At 51.5% G+C, this 14,803-nt stretch overlaps 1 protein-coding gene across 2 annotated transcripts; it reads left to right on the plus strand.

The window, feature by feature from the left end:
• Positions 1-9,000: 9,000 nt before the first annotated feature.
• Positions 9,001-13,389, plus strand: LSM10 (LSM10, U7 small nuclear RNA associated). 2 transcript variants are annotated; one of them, XM_047870726.1, is made up of 2 exons: positions 9,001-9,300; positions 10,777-13,389. In XM_047870726.1, the coding sequence occupies exon 2, from the start codon at positions 10,800-10,802 to the stop codon at positions 11,169-11,171; it is 372 nt and encodes a 123-aa protein (XP_047726682.1). In that variant the 5' UTR covers positions 9,001-9,300; positions 10,777-10,799; the 3' UTR covers positions 11,172-13,389. The 2 variants fall into 2 exon arrangements, with proteins under 2 accessions (XP_047726682.1, XP_047726683.1); XM_047870727.1 differs by having other exon boundaries at positions 9,001-9,170.
• Positions 13,390-14,803: the final 1,414 nt, after the last annotated feature.

Consider the following 14,803-nt stretch of genomic DNA (forward strand, 5'->3'; position numbering starts at 1 on the left):
TGGCTCACGGGCCCCTGTGAATTGTCACAAAACTTCAAGGCGTCCTGGGATGTACTCTGCCTTGTAAGCGACTTTGAAATGGGTGGGGAAGGCAGTTGGGGCCCAGCTGAGACAGCCCTCCTCTGCCTGGCACCCCGGGAACCGTAACCTCAGAGGCAGAGTAAGTAAGGCCACTACAGGGAACACGCAGCTGGGCCCCCGCGCAGAGCATGTGGGTATCTGTCCTCCTCTGCACACCTCGCTATCCATATGTGGTGTGGACGTATGCCATATGGAAGCGTGTGCCAAGGAAATAGTTTGCTTGGTATGTACTCTTCACCCCCAGGGTCTTCCTCTGCCGCTTAGTGTCCTTGCCTTCTAAAGACCCCCGGCATGATGTGCTGTGACACCCATCTCAGCTTCACCATCAGTGGCCAGACAGAGCCTTAAGTGAGTGGAATATGTGGGAGGTACACGTGGTGTGGCACTTTCCCTTTCATGTATCAGATGAGTTACTTCCGTTGGCGGGAAGCCAAGTCTAATTGAGATCCATGTAAAATATCTCAGGCCAGGGCAGCCCTAATTGCTTCAAAGAAGGAGCATTAGCCCACCACCACAGGCTCATCCTGGACCCAGTAACTGGCAGGCTCAGGGCCAGCCAGCATCCAGAGGTCAAGGTCCATTCAGTCCCATGGAAGAAATACCCAGAATGGCAGAAGGCAAGAGAGAAACGGAGCTGAGCCAATCACTGCCTGAGATCGAGCCAGCCACAGGGACCCCTCCGGCCCCTCATGCCGTGGCAAGAGTGGAGGCAGACATAATTCTGGAATGTGAGGGGCAGGGAAGCTGCCCTTAGCCTGCCGAAGGCATAGCTTTTGGGTACAGAAAGATAAATCACTAAATGAACTTAAGTTGCTTCCTACGAATGAAAGTTACACTTCCTTACCTACAGAACCCCCCAGAAGGTCCCTTGGGGAGGAGACGCATATCATGCCACCTGTTAACAGCTTACAAAGAGCCTTCTGTTTTAGCCTCTTTTTTTTTTTTTTAATTTTTTTTTCAACGTTTATTTATTTTTGGGACAGAGAGAGACAGAGCATGAACGGGGGAGGGGCAGAGAGAGAGGGAGACACAGAATCGGAAACAGGCTCCAGGCTCTGAGCCATCAGCCCAGAGCCCGACGCGGGGCTCGAACTCCCGGACCGCGAGATCGTGACCTGGCTGAAGTCGGACGCTTAACCGACTGCGCCACCCAGGCGCCCCTGTTTTAGCCTCTTTTAAGCACTCTGGCTACCAGTTGGGGCGGCCTGAAGGGGGGACAGATGAAGGGGAAGGCTCTTTCCTGTTCTGGGCCAGGCTCCCACCACACTGCCACAAACCGAAACTCCACGGCCTGCTCCGGGCCTGTCCTGGAGCCTTGGAGGTGGGCCACCAGCTGCTGAGAAGCAGCCACCTCCCTTCACCTATCCCAGAGCCATGCGGATGATTTCAAACGTGTCTGCTTCCTCAATAAATAAACAAGATACAGATCTCTGGTAGGACAGCCTTGTGATGAGGCAACCTTTGCGTTTCATGTCTCTAGACTCGCACAGCTATTGAGAAAAACAAGTTCACTTGCGTGGTGGTTGAGGACATGCAGAGAAAGCAGGGGAGGCAGGAGGAGGCAAAGAAAACAGAAGACGGGGGTTGATCCGGCAAGAATGTGGACTGAGCACTAGCACTTCATCAGTGTTCATTTAAAACCAGGCCCCGTGTCCGAGGGTATCCTAACACAGTATTCAGTGTGCGTCAGGGGAAGGCGTCCCACGGTCAGAGTCAGGACACTGGGCTGTGGCCCCATCCCTGCCTCAAACTCACCATGGCCTCTGGGGCACTCACTCTCCCTGAGCCTCAGTTCCCTCATCTGGAAGAAAGAGAAAGAACTGGTTCACTGGCTTCAAGCTGGCGTTGAGTTTACAGATTCCTTGGCCCCTCCCCAGGTGGGAGCTGAAAACTGGAATCTATACGTATGCCCCCCCCCCACTCCATGCTTTGGGGGTAGATCTACTCTTCCAGCTCCTTCTGTGACCGACCTCCTCCCAGCTCAGCTTCAGCCTGTTCCACTCTTGTTCACATAGTGTCGGAATGCCCTACAGATTAGTAAGGCAAAGTTCTAGAAACGTCTTCTGAACAAAAGGTCTTTAATGGCTCCCAGAAGAAAGACGTAAAAAGTTAACAGTGAAGGGGGTAAAAAGGGGTGGGAAAGAGCATTTAGCTCTCAGTTCTAAGAGGAAAGTCACCTCACATGGTCCATGTGAGTATCTAACAATTCTTAAAGGCAAACTCACTTTTTCCAACCCCAGCATGGGAACCAGATCCTGGAGATCCCCAGGTCTAAACAAGGGCACGTTCCTGCGTCCACTTGCACCTGGTTTGTGGCCAGTTTACATGCAGGAGAGAAGCCAACTTAAGCCATGTGAAACCAGAGGAAGAGAAATGCAAATTTTAGAAAATACACCTATTTGCCATAGTGCCTAATCATAAAGACCCAAATTGTTTTTTTATTAAATATAATTTATTGTCAAATTGGTTTCCATACAACACCCGGTGCTCATCCCAACAGGTGCCCTCCTCAATGCCCATCACCCACTTACCCCTCTCCCCCCACCCCCCATCAATCCTCAGTTTGTTCTCAGTGTTTAAGAGTCTCTTATGGTTTGCCTCCCTCCCTCTCTATAACTCTTTTTTTCCCCTTCCCCTCCCCCATGGTCTTCTGTTGAGTTTCTCAGGATCCACATATGAATGAAAACATGGTACCTGTCTTTCTCTGCCTGACTTATTTCACTTAGCATAATACCCTCCAGTTCCATCCACGTTGCTGCAAATGGCCTGATTTCATTCTTTCTCGTTGCCAAGGAGTATTCCATTATAAAGACCCAAATTAAAATCTGAAAACTAATACAACCTTTACTTGTCCCTTACTCTCTTTGTTTTAGGTCCTGGGTAACTCCTCTTCAGCTGCCAAATTCCTGGACAGCTGACTGTAGAGGGGGTCAAAGGGAGTGTTTACCAGGGATTGGATTGAGGAAACCCGGTCACAGTTGGATCTTCCCCACATAGCTTTGTGATTCGTGTGAAGTAAATTCTCAGATCATAACTCACCCCTTTCAAATGAGAATTTCAAAATGCATTCCAATGGCCCATGGATTGTTTGATACTCTGGATTATTGAGTAATGTAACACTCCCCCCACCACACACACACACACACACACACACACACACTCTTTTTGTTTCTGGCCTGTGGTGCTTCTGCTGACAAAAATAACATTACCTTCTCTGTTAGTTCCCCGAACCACACAAAACCCTAATTGCATTAGGCCTGGTGGAGCCACACAGCTGGCGTGGGCCCAGGTGAGCCGGGAGCAGACCCTGGGCTCCTAAATCCTGGACGTGCACGTTTGCCTCAGATCACTCCGCCCTCCTTTGTCTTTACTAAACTCTCTAACTTCCTTTCGAAACACTGGGGCTATTGGTTTTTTCGGGTTTTCAAGAAGTCACGGTAGCAGCCAAGGACCTTCGACGCGGGTTTTCTGGGTGTCCTAAAGACCTCTCGGGCCTCTGTGACAGCTGCTTCCCGTGCCTTCCCTCATCTCTCCTCCCCACTTCAGTGCGCGTCTTCTATCTGTGCCCTTCTTCCCCTCAGTCACACCCAGCCTCCTTTCTGCACCTCAGACATGGGTCTGAACGGCTGCTGAGGACGCACCCCCAGCCCAACTGCTCCCACCCACACCCTGGGGCTCTGCTTCCCCAGGCTGTCCTAGTTCCTCTCTGCTCACTCGCCCGTCCGGTCCGCGCTCCAGGCTTCCTGGCCGGCTCCCCTCCCCTCCTTCCTACATGCTCCCGTCACCACACAGACCCCTTCTCCCCTCCTCCAGGCTCCGCCCGCTCTGCCAGGTGCGATGGCCTTCTCTCCTCCCCATTCCCCCTGGCCTTTGGAAGGCTCTCGGCCCTGCTAAGCTCCATTTGCTTCCCAAAATTCTCTCCCCCTTCGGCCCCGGTGGCTCACATCCTACTTTGTGCCCACACTTCCCCTCTCTCCCTCGGTGGCTCCTGACGGAGGACTGCCCAGCATGATACAGATGCTGTTGCTGTGGGCATTTTTCAAAGGCTGTCAGAATGGCCAGGTCAATTGCCAGATGACCCCAATTTCACCCTTAGCCTCTCTCCCCGCCCCTCACTCTCCCCTCGCCTCCCCCCTCCCCCTGCCCCCTAGACCGCCCCGCAGCACCCAACCTTCATTCTTTGCCAAGCGTTTGCCTCCTTTTCTTTCCAAGAGGCCATTACTCTCAACTCTTACTATTGACTCACAAATCTCCGTGACCCCTGTCCTCGCCTCGCTGCAGGTTCACTTTCCCTGAGATCTTCCACATCACCTCACAACTTGGTGTCCAACACTGACATCTTTGCTTATTTAGTACATTTACTTCACTTTCTTTTTTTTTTTTTAATATATTTTTCAATGTTTATCTATTTTTGAGAGAGAGAGAGACAGAGTGCGAGCGGGAGGGGGCAGAGAGAGAGGGAGACCCAGAATCCGAAACAGGCTCCAGGCTCTGAGCTGTCAGCACAGAGCCCGACGCGGGGCTCGAACTCATGGACTGTGAGATCGTGACCTGAGCCGAAGCCAGACACACAACCGACTGAGCCACTCAGGTGCCCCACATTTACTTCACTTTCAAAAGGCATAGAGAAACTTCTAAAATTAAATGTAATACAGAATAGGACAGTTTTCCATAGAAAAGGACTAGAAGCAATGGGTAGAAGTTACCAAGAACATCTGACCACGGAGTCTAATGCCTGGCAGCAAAGTGAGCCGCTAGTCACCAGTGCATCTTCTGAGCACCGTGGAGGGGTTTTAGGGCACTGGGTGCTGAGCTGGAGCAGGTGACCTGGGAACTGCCCTCTTGGGATTCTGTGATTCTCCGACAATTGGAAACTGAACCATTAACAGCTCATCTAAAGGGAACATGGGAATTCAAGGCTCCTGAAATGAACTCAGTTCAAGTGGGCCCAGCACTAGTCTAGGTTTTGGGTTGCAAAACATTGAAACCAATTCTGGCTACTTAAGTAGAGAAGGAATCGACTTACAGGGCTCTGGGAACTCACAGTTGTCAGGAAGACTGAAGAACCAGGAGAAAATGGCCAGGAAACAAGGGTAAGCAGGCAGCAGAGGAAAGGACGCTGGCACCAGCAGCAACCCCAAGAATGAGGACTGGACGATGCCTAAAAAGTCCATGCTGGTTTATGTCACTTGCTCCAGATTTAGAACCTGGTAACGCCTGAGTTTAGGTCATCAGCCCATGCCATAGCCAACAAGGATGAGAGACAATATCTGGCCCTGAAGTCATCTGGAGTGGGAAGCCAAACCCCACTCAAAATGCATAGCATGCCTGATTTCCCCAACTGTGGGGAAAGGAGTTTAGTGGCTGAGTAGCCAAAAAATGGGATCTCCCCCACAGGGTCATTCCACCATCTCTCTAGATAACCAGAGTTAAAATATAAATCATTGAGGGGTGCCTGTCTGGCTCAGGCAGAAGAGCATAAGACTCTTGATCTCAGGGTCGTGAGGTCGAGCCCCACAATGGGCATAGAGAGTACTAAAAAAATAGACTTAAAAATTTTTTTTTAGTCATCGATTTCTCCTCCTCCCACCCATACTCCAGATCTAATCAGCCTCCAGGGAGTCTTCTTATTCCATTCAGTCTTTAACATTCAGCACTTCTTTCCATTCCAACTGCTGCCATCTTCATCCAGATCCCTATCACCTTCTCACCACATTCATAAAGCTGGTGTTCCTCATGTAACTCTGGTTTGTAATGTGAAGCATTTGGGCCTCCTCAGGCTTTCTCTCTGTCTCAACACCCAGGAGACCAGTAGGGGAGAAAGTAAGATTTACGTAAATAAGGGTGCCTGGGTGGCTCAGTCGGTTGGGTGTCTGACTTTGGCTCAGGTCATGATCTCGTGGTTTGTGAGTGCAAGCCCCGCATTGGACTCCGTGCTGACAGCCCAGAGCCTGGAACCTGCTTCGGATTCTCTCCACCACCAATCCCCCCCCCCCCCTGGCCAAAATAAACATTAAAAAAAATTGTTTTTAAGATTTACATAAATAAGTATGCAAGTCTGCATACAACAAGCAAACATACAGCAAGCAATATGCTATAGGGGTTAGGAGTGAGACATCACTCCCAAACAGGGTTATCGGTGAAGACTTCAGAAAGATACAGCACTTGAACCAGACTTTGAAGTAGGGATTGGACTTAACATCCAAAGACAAACAAGAGAGGATCCCAGGCAGATGGAGCAGGATAGCAAAGGAAGAGGCAAGAGTTCAGGGCTTGTCTGAGTTGCTAAGTGGCTAGGTCTAACTAGAGAGGAAGACAATGGGCCTCACATTGTAGTGTGCATTGTTGGATGTGCAGATTCCCGAGTTCCACTTCTGATTCTATGAAACAGCATTCCTTTAAGGCAAGTTGTCCCCATACCACACTTTAGGAAACACTGGTTGGAGGGTTTGAGTAGAGAACCTGAAAAGAGATCCAGCTGGAAGGTGAGGTGAAATCAAATCAATGTCAGCACTGGAACCTTTATTCTGTTAACTAATCAAAAGTTTTCTTAGCAGGTAAGTAATATCATAACTGTGCTTTGAATCTGTTGGCAAAGATCATGAGACACACAGGCCAGTAAGATGGTTTTCATAATGAATCAAGTGAGAGAAAGAGGGTCTCAACTAGGATGGCAGCAGTCAGAATAAAAATACAAGCGAGGGGTGGGAGACGCACTTCCAAGAATTTGCAGGGATCAGTGACTGACAGGTGTAAGGAATAAAAAAATGATCCAAGTTATCATATTTATTCAAGGTGGTTGAATGGTTGAAAACTGGTGGTAGAAACCAACCACAGAAATAGAAAAATTCAGGGCAACAACTGATTTGGGAAGAACTTGACAAATTTATCTTGTAGACATGCTGAGTTTCAAGTACCACTAAGACACGGGGGCATGAGCAACAGACAGCTGGAAAATGGAGTTTCAGAGAGTGGACTGTGCCCGTGATCTAGACAAGAAACTCAGCACATAGTAGTAGACAACATGGATAGATGTGACCACGTTGAGGGTGGGGCTGGGAATACAGCCCAAGAGAAAGCACACGTGTTGGGAAGCAGGAGAATGAAATGGGGCTTAAAAAGAGAGGGAGAGAGATGGGAGAATAAACAACCAGAGATCCATAAAACCAAATGATACAATGCCCCCCGTGGGGGAGGAGGGGCGGAATACCAAGGAAGAGAAGGGACAATATAGTCAAGCACTAAGAAGGATCATGAAAGTAAGGACTAAGGAGAGAAAGGTTCTCCTTATAAACCATCAGTAACCCCTGCCAGAGAAGTCAGTAGAGTCTTGGAAGTAAGCCAGATCACAGAGTTGAGTGAGAGGATGACAGCCCTAAGACAGAGTAGCGATTCTCAAACTTTTTCGAAGGGTGAAATAAAATTATAGTATTAATTCATTGTAAAAGAACAATAATAGACCCATTAACATATTTTTGTATAAAAATGACTATTTTGGGGGGGGGGCGGTGCACGCTGGGTGGCTCAGCCCTTTAAGTGTCAGACTCTTGATTTCAGCTTAGGTCATGTTCTCATGCTTCATGAGATCAAGTCCCACGTCCGGCTCTGTGCTGAAAGCACAGAGCCTGCTTGAGATTCTCTCTCCCTCTCTCTCTCTCCCTCTCTCTCTCTCAAAAATAAATTCACTAATTAAAAATAATTTTCAAGTGTATTTTCAAAAAGAAAAAAATTGATGGGAAGAGTCACATTGTGCTGTGTTCTTGCAAATCTCTTTAATGCCTGTCATAACAGAAGTCAGTTAGATTTTCATATGTGCTTCTGCGTTCAGTCCCTTGCAATACGTTGTTTTGCTTGAAGTGCATGCAGGAAATCCAGCCTCACCAAGATAGGAAATTGGACAAAAGATTACACTTAGAGAACCACGGGTGTAGGGGCCTCCTGAGAAGTTCCTTGTGTGGAAGATTAGGAGAACCAAGAGCAGCTTGCATGGAGGAGGAAGGCAGTTTCTATTTTTAGGACGAGAGAGACCAACTGTGATCCTTGGGAGAAGGGGAAGGCTCGTGGGGGAGCTGGAAATCAATGAATGAGAGTGAAGGACTGAAACAAGCCTACACCTTAGGGAGCCAAGTGCTTTCATGTATCAATGAAGGTCAATTCTCCGAGATTGACATCCTTTTTTTTTTTTTTTTTCTAATGGGGAAATTAAAGCTTTTACCAAATGACCTCTGAAAAATGTAAATCAGATCATGTCACTCCCACTTTGATACCCCATCAACTGCACTTGTAGAAACTGAGGCACAAAAAGGACAATTAACTTGTGAAAAGTCAGCAGGGAGCAGATTTGAAGCCAGGCACTGCGGCCAGAGCCTGCACTCCTAACCGGGAAATCCAACCCCTTACCTTGGCTTACAAAGCCTTACATGCTGAAGCTCTTGCCTTCGTCTCCCACCTCTTGGCATACTACTCTCCTTTCTGACTGGCTTTTCCGTTTTTCCAAATTGGCGAGCGCCATTTCCCCCAGGTCCTTTGCACAAATTACTCCCTCTAATTGAAGTGCTCCTCTCCTAGTTTTCACAAGGTTGGCTTCTTGTCATTGATCTCAGCTCAAACGTCACCTTCTCAGGACACCCCTGACCATCCGATAAGAAGCCACCCAGGACTGAAGGACTCTTATAATTTTCTTGTTTTGTTATGGACACACCCCCCCCCCCTCAAGTAGTTTTAAGGGTTTCCAGATCAGGGGGCTTGTCTCCTCGGTCACCGCTGTTGTGTCCAGAGCCTGGGAGGAAGCCTCAATGAACATTTGTTGAAAGAATGAATGACTCCCGGGGAGGAGAGACTCCAAGACGCAGGCCCACAGTCGCCCGTGCGCGAGCACGCCGCCCGCGAGGCGTTCTGGGGATTGTAGTTCCGAGCGCCGCCGCAGTGGCGCGGACCGGCGCAGGCCGCGCTCTCTATGCTCCGGGAGGACCGAGCGGCCAGGCTGTTGCCATGGCTTCCTAGTCCCGCCGCGGGAGGGAGGCGGCCCCGCCAGGCGCTCGCTAGCTTCGGCAACTAAGCCGACCGGGAAGCGGAAGGAATCCGGCGCGGTGGGTCCCGGACCCCGGGGCGGAGCGCGGGGGCGCCCGGAACCCCGGAAGGCGGCGGGGAGCGGGGGAAGCGCTTCCTTCCCGATTTGCGGAGTAGATTCCATCTCCCCACGCCCACCCCCACTGCTCCGTGAGTAAAGGTTCTTCGTCGTCCCCATTTTCCCGATGGGCCAACAGGCTCGACGAAGCTAAGCGGCTTGCTCGAGGTCGCCCTCCTGGGAAGTGGCAGAGCCCATCCTAAAGCCCAGGACTGCCTCTTTGCAGTCACCGGGCAGCCCTAACCCTCGCTTGGGCGCATTCTGGTGAAGCCTGCGTGGGGGGTCGTTACACACACACCCCCGGCCCAATCCCCCCATCGGTGGTGTGGTCTGGCTTGCCACGCTTGATGCTGTCCTGCACAGCCCGGCTCGGGTTTGAGTGAGGTCGTAAGGAGGAAGGCCCCACCACCTCCCACTCAGGGTCTCAAAAGAGGGGATAGACGAGACAGTCACGTTGATACAACATCAGGGCGTGTTGAAAGCAAAGTACGTTCAGTGAGATTCTGTTAGCCTCATTTAGCCTGTGGTTTCATAGATGTGGAAACAGGTTCAGAGACATGAAGTAACTGCCCTTGGTTTACAGAGTTTGTAGGTGGAGTGAGGATTTCAACCTATTTTTCTCTGCCTTCAAAACCTATGTGTTTTATATGCTGCCATGTTTTTGGTGTTGTTCTTTTTCAATTTACTTAAATGGTGGCCGTATGGTGTAGACCAGTCATTCAGGGAGCACGGGCCCCAGACCAGCAAGTCTCTGTTAACTAAGAACATGTTAAAAATGAACATTCTTGGGCTCCACCTCAGACCTACTAAGTTTGCAAGTGGGGGGGGGCGGGGGGAGGGAGTCCAGCTTTCTGCGTTTTAACATGTCCTCAGGTGATTCTGATACTCACATTTGAGAACTTCTGGTGATTCATGCAGGGGTTATGATAAAGTGCAGATTCTTTCTGCAGGTCTGGGGACAGACCAGAGATTCTGCATATCCCTAACACGTGCCTGAGTGATGCTGAGAGTTCCGGTCCACAGACCGTATTTTGAGTAGCAAGGGTGTAAACGACATTTAGAGCAGCGCTTCTCAAACTTGGATGCATGTGAGAATTAGTTGGGGAGCTTTGAAAAAGAGGATACCTGGACCCCACCCCTGACCAAATGAATCAGAACCTCTGGGGTGTGGCAGCAGGTAAAAACTCACCAGGTGACTCTAACATGCGGCAAGGTTTGGGGAGTACTGGTGTGGGGTTTGGAGTCAGGCAGTCGTAGATTTGAATCCCAGCACCTCCGCTTATCAACCGTGTGACCTTAGGCAAGTCACTTAACGTCTCTTGGCCATATTTTCCCTACTTATGAAGTGAGTAGGAGTAATTCTTGGCCTCGCCGGGTAGCGTGAGGCTTCTGTGAGATGTGTAAGGCACCTGGCATCGAAGGGTGTTCCACAGACACAGAAACCGGGGAGGTAGGCAGACTTGCAGAAGTCTGCGCTGGGAATTACGCGTAAGGCCTGTTGGAGGGGAGTTGGCGACTGGGCCCGCTCGCCTGCTACAGCTCCCGTCTGTGTGCTCCTCCTCCCGCAGCTGACAGCCCTCGGTGTGGAAGAATGGCCGTGAGCCACTCAGTGAAGGAGCGGACCATCTCTGAGAACAGCCTGATTATCCTGCTGCAGGGCCTCCAGGGCCAGGTGACCACTGTGGACCTGCGCGACGAGAGCGTGGCCCGCGGACGCATAGACAACGTGGACGCTTTCATGAACATCCGCCTGGCCAATGTCACCTACACGGACCGCTGGGGGCATCAGGTCGAGCTGGATGACCTCTTCGTGACAGGCCGTAACGTCCGTTACGTGCACATCCCGGATGATGTGAACATCACGGCGACCATTGAGCAACAGCTGCAGGCCATCCACCGGGTGCGCAACTTCGGCGGCAAGGGCCAAGGCCGGCGGGAATTTCCCTCCAAAAAGTATAAATGAGCCGGCTCGACAGCAAGCCCCCGTCCCCACTCAAGTTCCCCCGGGGTTCTGCCGAGCCAACCGCCTGCGCCGCCTCCCTGCCCAGAGCCCAGAGAGCGTGCGGGGCCAGCCCAGAAACGGGTGTCTCTGAGAGACACCCCTGTCACAGCTGCCTTTCGCAGGGTCCCATCTCCTAGGCCCCCCCTGGGATCCTGTCTCTCTGCCTGTGGCCTTGAGGCAGGGGACATTGATCACCTTGTGATGATTTGCATCAGAATCTGATTTACTGATTTAGGGAATCTGCCAAGTAGTTTCCAACCCTCTCCCAGTGAGAGTTACCAAGTGTACTTAGCCTGGGCCACCCCTCAGTGTTGCGGTTTCCCACAGTTGTTTTTCTTTCTCATAAAACTTGGATGCAAACAAGCCCATGCCGCGTGCTTCCTCTGACATGTGCTGGGCTCCGTCTTGTCCTGCCTAGTAGGGCAGTGGCGCTCACACTTGCAACAGATTGCAATCACCTGTCCCACCATCAGTTCAGATTTCATTGATATGGGGTGTAGCTTCTGAGGTGATACTAATAAGCAGCAGGTTTTGAGAATTGTAGGCAAGTGCTTCAGTCTGGCCGCATGGAAGGTGGCTTTTTCGGTGCAGATTCCCTGTTGAGGAGGTTGTTCGTCTCATTGCTCTTTCCTGAGGTAGAGAGGTTGAGGGAATCCTGGGCCCTCCCCTCAAGTGTGGCAGCTCAGCCAACAGCAAGAGATCAGGCTCCAGTTCTGAGAGTTTTGGGGTCCTCAGGGAAGAAGGGGTGCTCAGGGGTAGAACCCAAGTCTTTGTGGTAGCTGCCTCGTGGCCACACCAGCATGACCACAGGCAAACGACCATCTCAATAAAAGCGGCTGTGTCCTCATCACATCTCCACAGAGCAGCTGCCGTGTGCCAGGCCCTCTGCTGAGCACACATTGTCGAATAAGATTTGGTCCCTTCCAAAGAGGGGCTTACAATCTAGTGGAGGAGGTGGTCCAGAACCACGAGATGAAATCCAGCCTGAGAACCTGCTGCACTAGAGTCCTGAGTAAGGCAGGGCCTTTGGCCTCAAGATGCTTTCATTTCTTGAGGGGGACTTGAGAGGAGCGTTCACTTGGGCACTAGCAGCCCGAGGGCCCTGCATTCACGTTCTCGCCCAACGTGAATCAAAGTGTCGTCCTTGGACCGCCTCATCAGAACCAACTGGGATGTGTCTGGAAAAGCCAGTTTCCTGGCTCCAATCTGGAACCCAGGGATCTGCCTCAGTAACATCCACACAGCCACCCACCATGATTCTTCTGAATACTGTGTATTTCATTGCCTGGAGGTCCCAGAAGTCCCCAAGACTTGACCTTTGCCTTCGGGAGAGAACAGTGGGTCCTAGCAGGGAGAAAACAACTGTTTCCAGGCCCCGCTGGCGGCTAGAGTTAAGGGGAGCGATGCCACAGGGTGACTGCTGCTAAGAGAAACCAGAGGGCAGGCACGGAAGGGAGGCCCTCGCTGTGGAAATGTCTGTGTACTTGCGGGAAGCGGGGGAGCCACCCCATCTGGAGTAATGAACTGGCAGGGAGTCCCACAGCGGCCCCCATTGCAGACGTTTCCCACGTGTCTGCAAATGTTTCCAAACTTGAAGAGGGCTCATGCTAGGAGTGTGGCCTGGAGATGAAGGAGAAGTCCAGCTCTTTTAAAGGGTGTGCCGGGACTTCTGCAACCTCGGCAGAGCAAGGAGGAGCCCCCAGGCCGGGGAGGGACGTGGGAAGGACGGTTGAGAAGAGGGGCTCGGGCCGAAGCCCTGTGTCCTCTTTCCAGAAGCATCGTGCGCCAGACCCCGATGGGCCCTCCGTCGTCCCCAGATGAGGTGCTGGAAGGATAGACCAGAAGGAGGGGAAATGGGCCTGCTGAGACACGCTCGTGCTGAGCCCCTGGGATAGAGCACAGCGAAGTCTTTAAGCCCCGAGGCTATGGGTCTCCCGGCATCTGGTCCCGGGTTGTCGGGGGGAAGGCTGCCAGAGGCCCAGGAAGGCTGGAGGGAGGGAGGTCAGTGCCCACTGGCCGGTGGCAAGCCGAATTCCCTAACTGCTGCCCACCCTTCGTGCCACAGGTATCGCTAGTGACAGTGCTAACTGCTGAGGGAACATCAAGACAGACAAGGGTCCTGCCCTCAGGAAGCTGACATTCTAGACGGGGAGACTGACAATAAAAAAAGTAAAAATTCTTACGGTTGTCATGAAGGAACTAAACAGGGTACTTGAGAGAGAACACGGAGGTGGTTTTATTTTGGAAAGTATGGTCTGAAGAAGCAAAATGTAAACCGAGAAGGAGACTGCCATTTCGAGAGCCAAGGGAAGGCAGAGGAAACTACCAGTGCAAAGGGCCTAGGTGGGAACGCTTGGGGGCTGGGGGCAATAACAGAGCACCACTGTGACTATCGGAGGGGGGAGAGGCAGGTGAGGCTAGAGAGAGGGACGGGGCTGGGGCATGTGATACCAAGCCTTGTGGGTAAGGAGTGTAGCTGGTTCCAGTTTCCCGTGTGTGAGAAATAGACCTTGAATTTTTCCTAATTCAACGGAGTTCCTATGTCACCCCATTCAGCCAGAGTGGCAGAAACTTAACTGCGGTCGACTCAAAGTTCTCCTCACTTTCCTTGGAACTGGTCGAAAGTTAGGGCATTTCCTCTTAGCGTGCCCAACGTGGGAAAGGCGGTCTGGTCTGGTATTCATCCAATCACACATCCACTGAGATGTCCTCATTTTCTCCTGGTCCTTTGTCATCAGTCTGCTAAGGCTACCACCAACCCAAAGACCCGTTCAGGAGTCACCCCTACCCCTCTCAGCGTTCAGAATTTTATTCTGCTTTTCCCAGGAGATTCTTAGGCCCTTGGGCTAGATAGGCCCTGTTTGCCCAAATGCAGCACACAGCTGTTTCTTCAGAGGGTTTTGTTACTTCCTGGCACTCCCCGCCAGGAAAAGAGCACAATTCTTCGTGCTCCCCAGTCCCTGAGACCCAGCTGACACTGTCCAGCTGAAAGTTGAGGAGAAGCTTGTCTGTTCTCAGGGACCACCCCAAGTCTCAAGTCTCCCACATGCCCCTTGCTACAGTTTTCTAAATTTGTACGTGCACAGACATTCTCCCATTCCTCCCTGAAGGCTAGGCTTTCGGAATTCAGAAGCTAAAAATGAGCTCTGCATTCTGTTGCATCCTTTGTTTCCCGAAGCAGTGAAGGCAGAGCAACCTAACTATCTGCATAAGGAAAGGAAGGGACACCAAGGAAAAGATGAAAAACCCATTTCCAAGTGTTGTCTTCCCCTTGGGTTTGTTTTGCTACTCATTGCTTCGGTCTTCACTCAAGCACGTGCAAAGACCAACGTGGGGGGCCCAGCTGATGACTGAGCCCCCAGGCATTCTGAGTGCTCAGGTGGGCTGGCGGGTCCCCACCTCGCCCTGCCTTCCTAGAAGGAAGAGTGCAGGGTGGAAGGGTCTCTGTCATTCGGGGGAGGGGACCGCCAGGGTGGGCACACTGCTTGAAGTTCAGATCTCCCTGGGCCCATACAAGTGACAGAGCACCACCGGCTGTCAGCTGGCTGCGACACGAAGAGAGCATCCAGCTCACTGAGTTCCATCCTCAGCTG

The sequence above is a fragment of the Prionailurus viverrinus genome, chromosome C1 (assembly GCF_022837055.1).
Source record: "Prionailurus viverrinus isolate Anna chromosome C1, UM_Priviv_1.0, whole genome shotgun sequence".
NCBI classification, from domain to species: Eukaryota; Metazoa; Chordata; class Mammalia; order Carnivora; family Felidae; genus Prionailurus; species Prionailurus viverrinus.

What these genes read in the sequence shown, in the direction of transcription:
- LSM10 (XM_047870726.1), top strand. Translation starts at nt 10,800, where the DNA reads ATGGCCGTGAGCCACTCAGTGAAGGAGCGGACCATCTCTGAGAACAGC.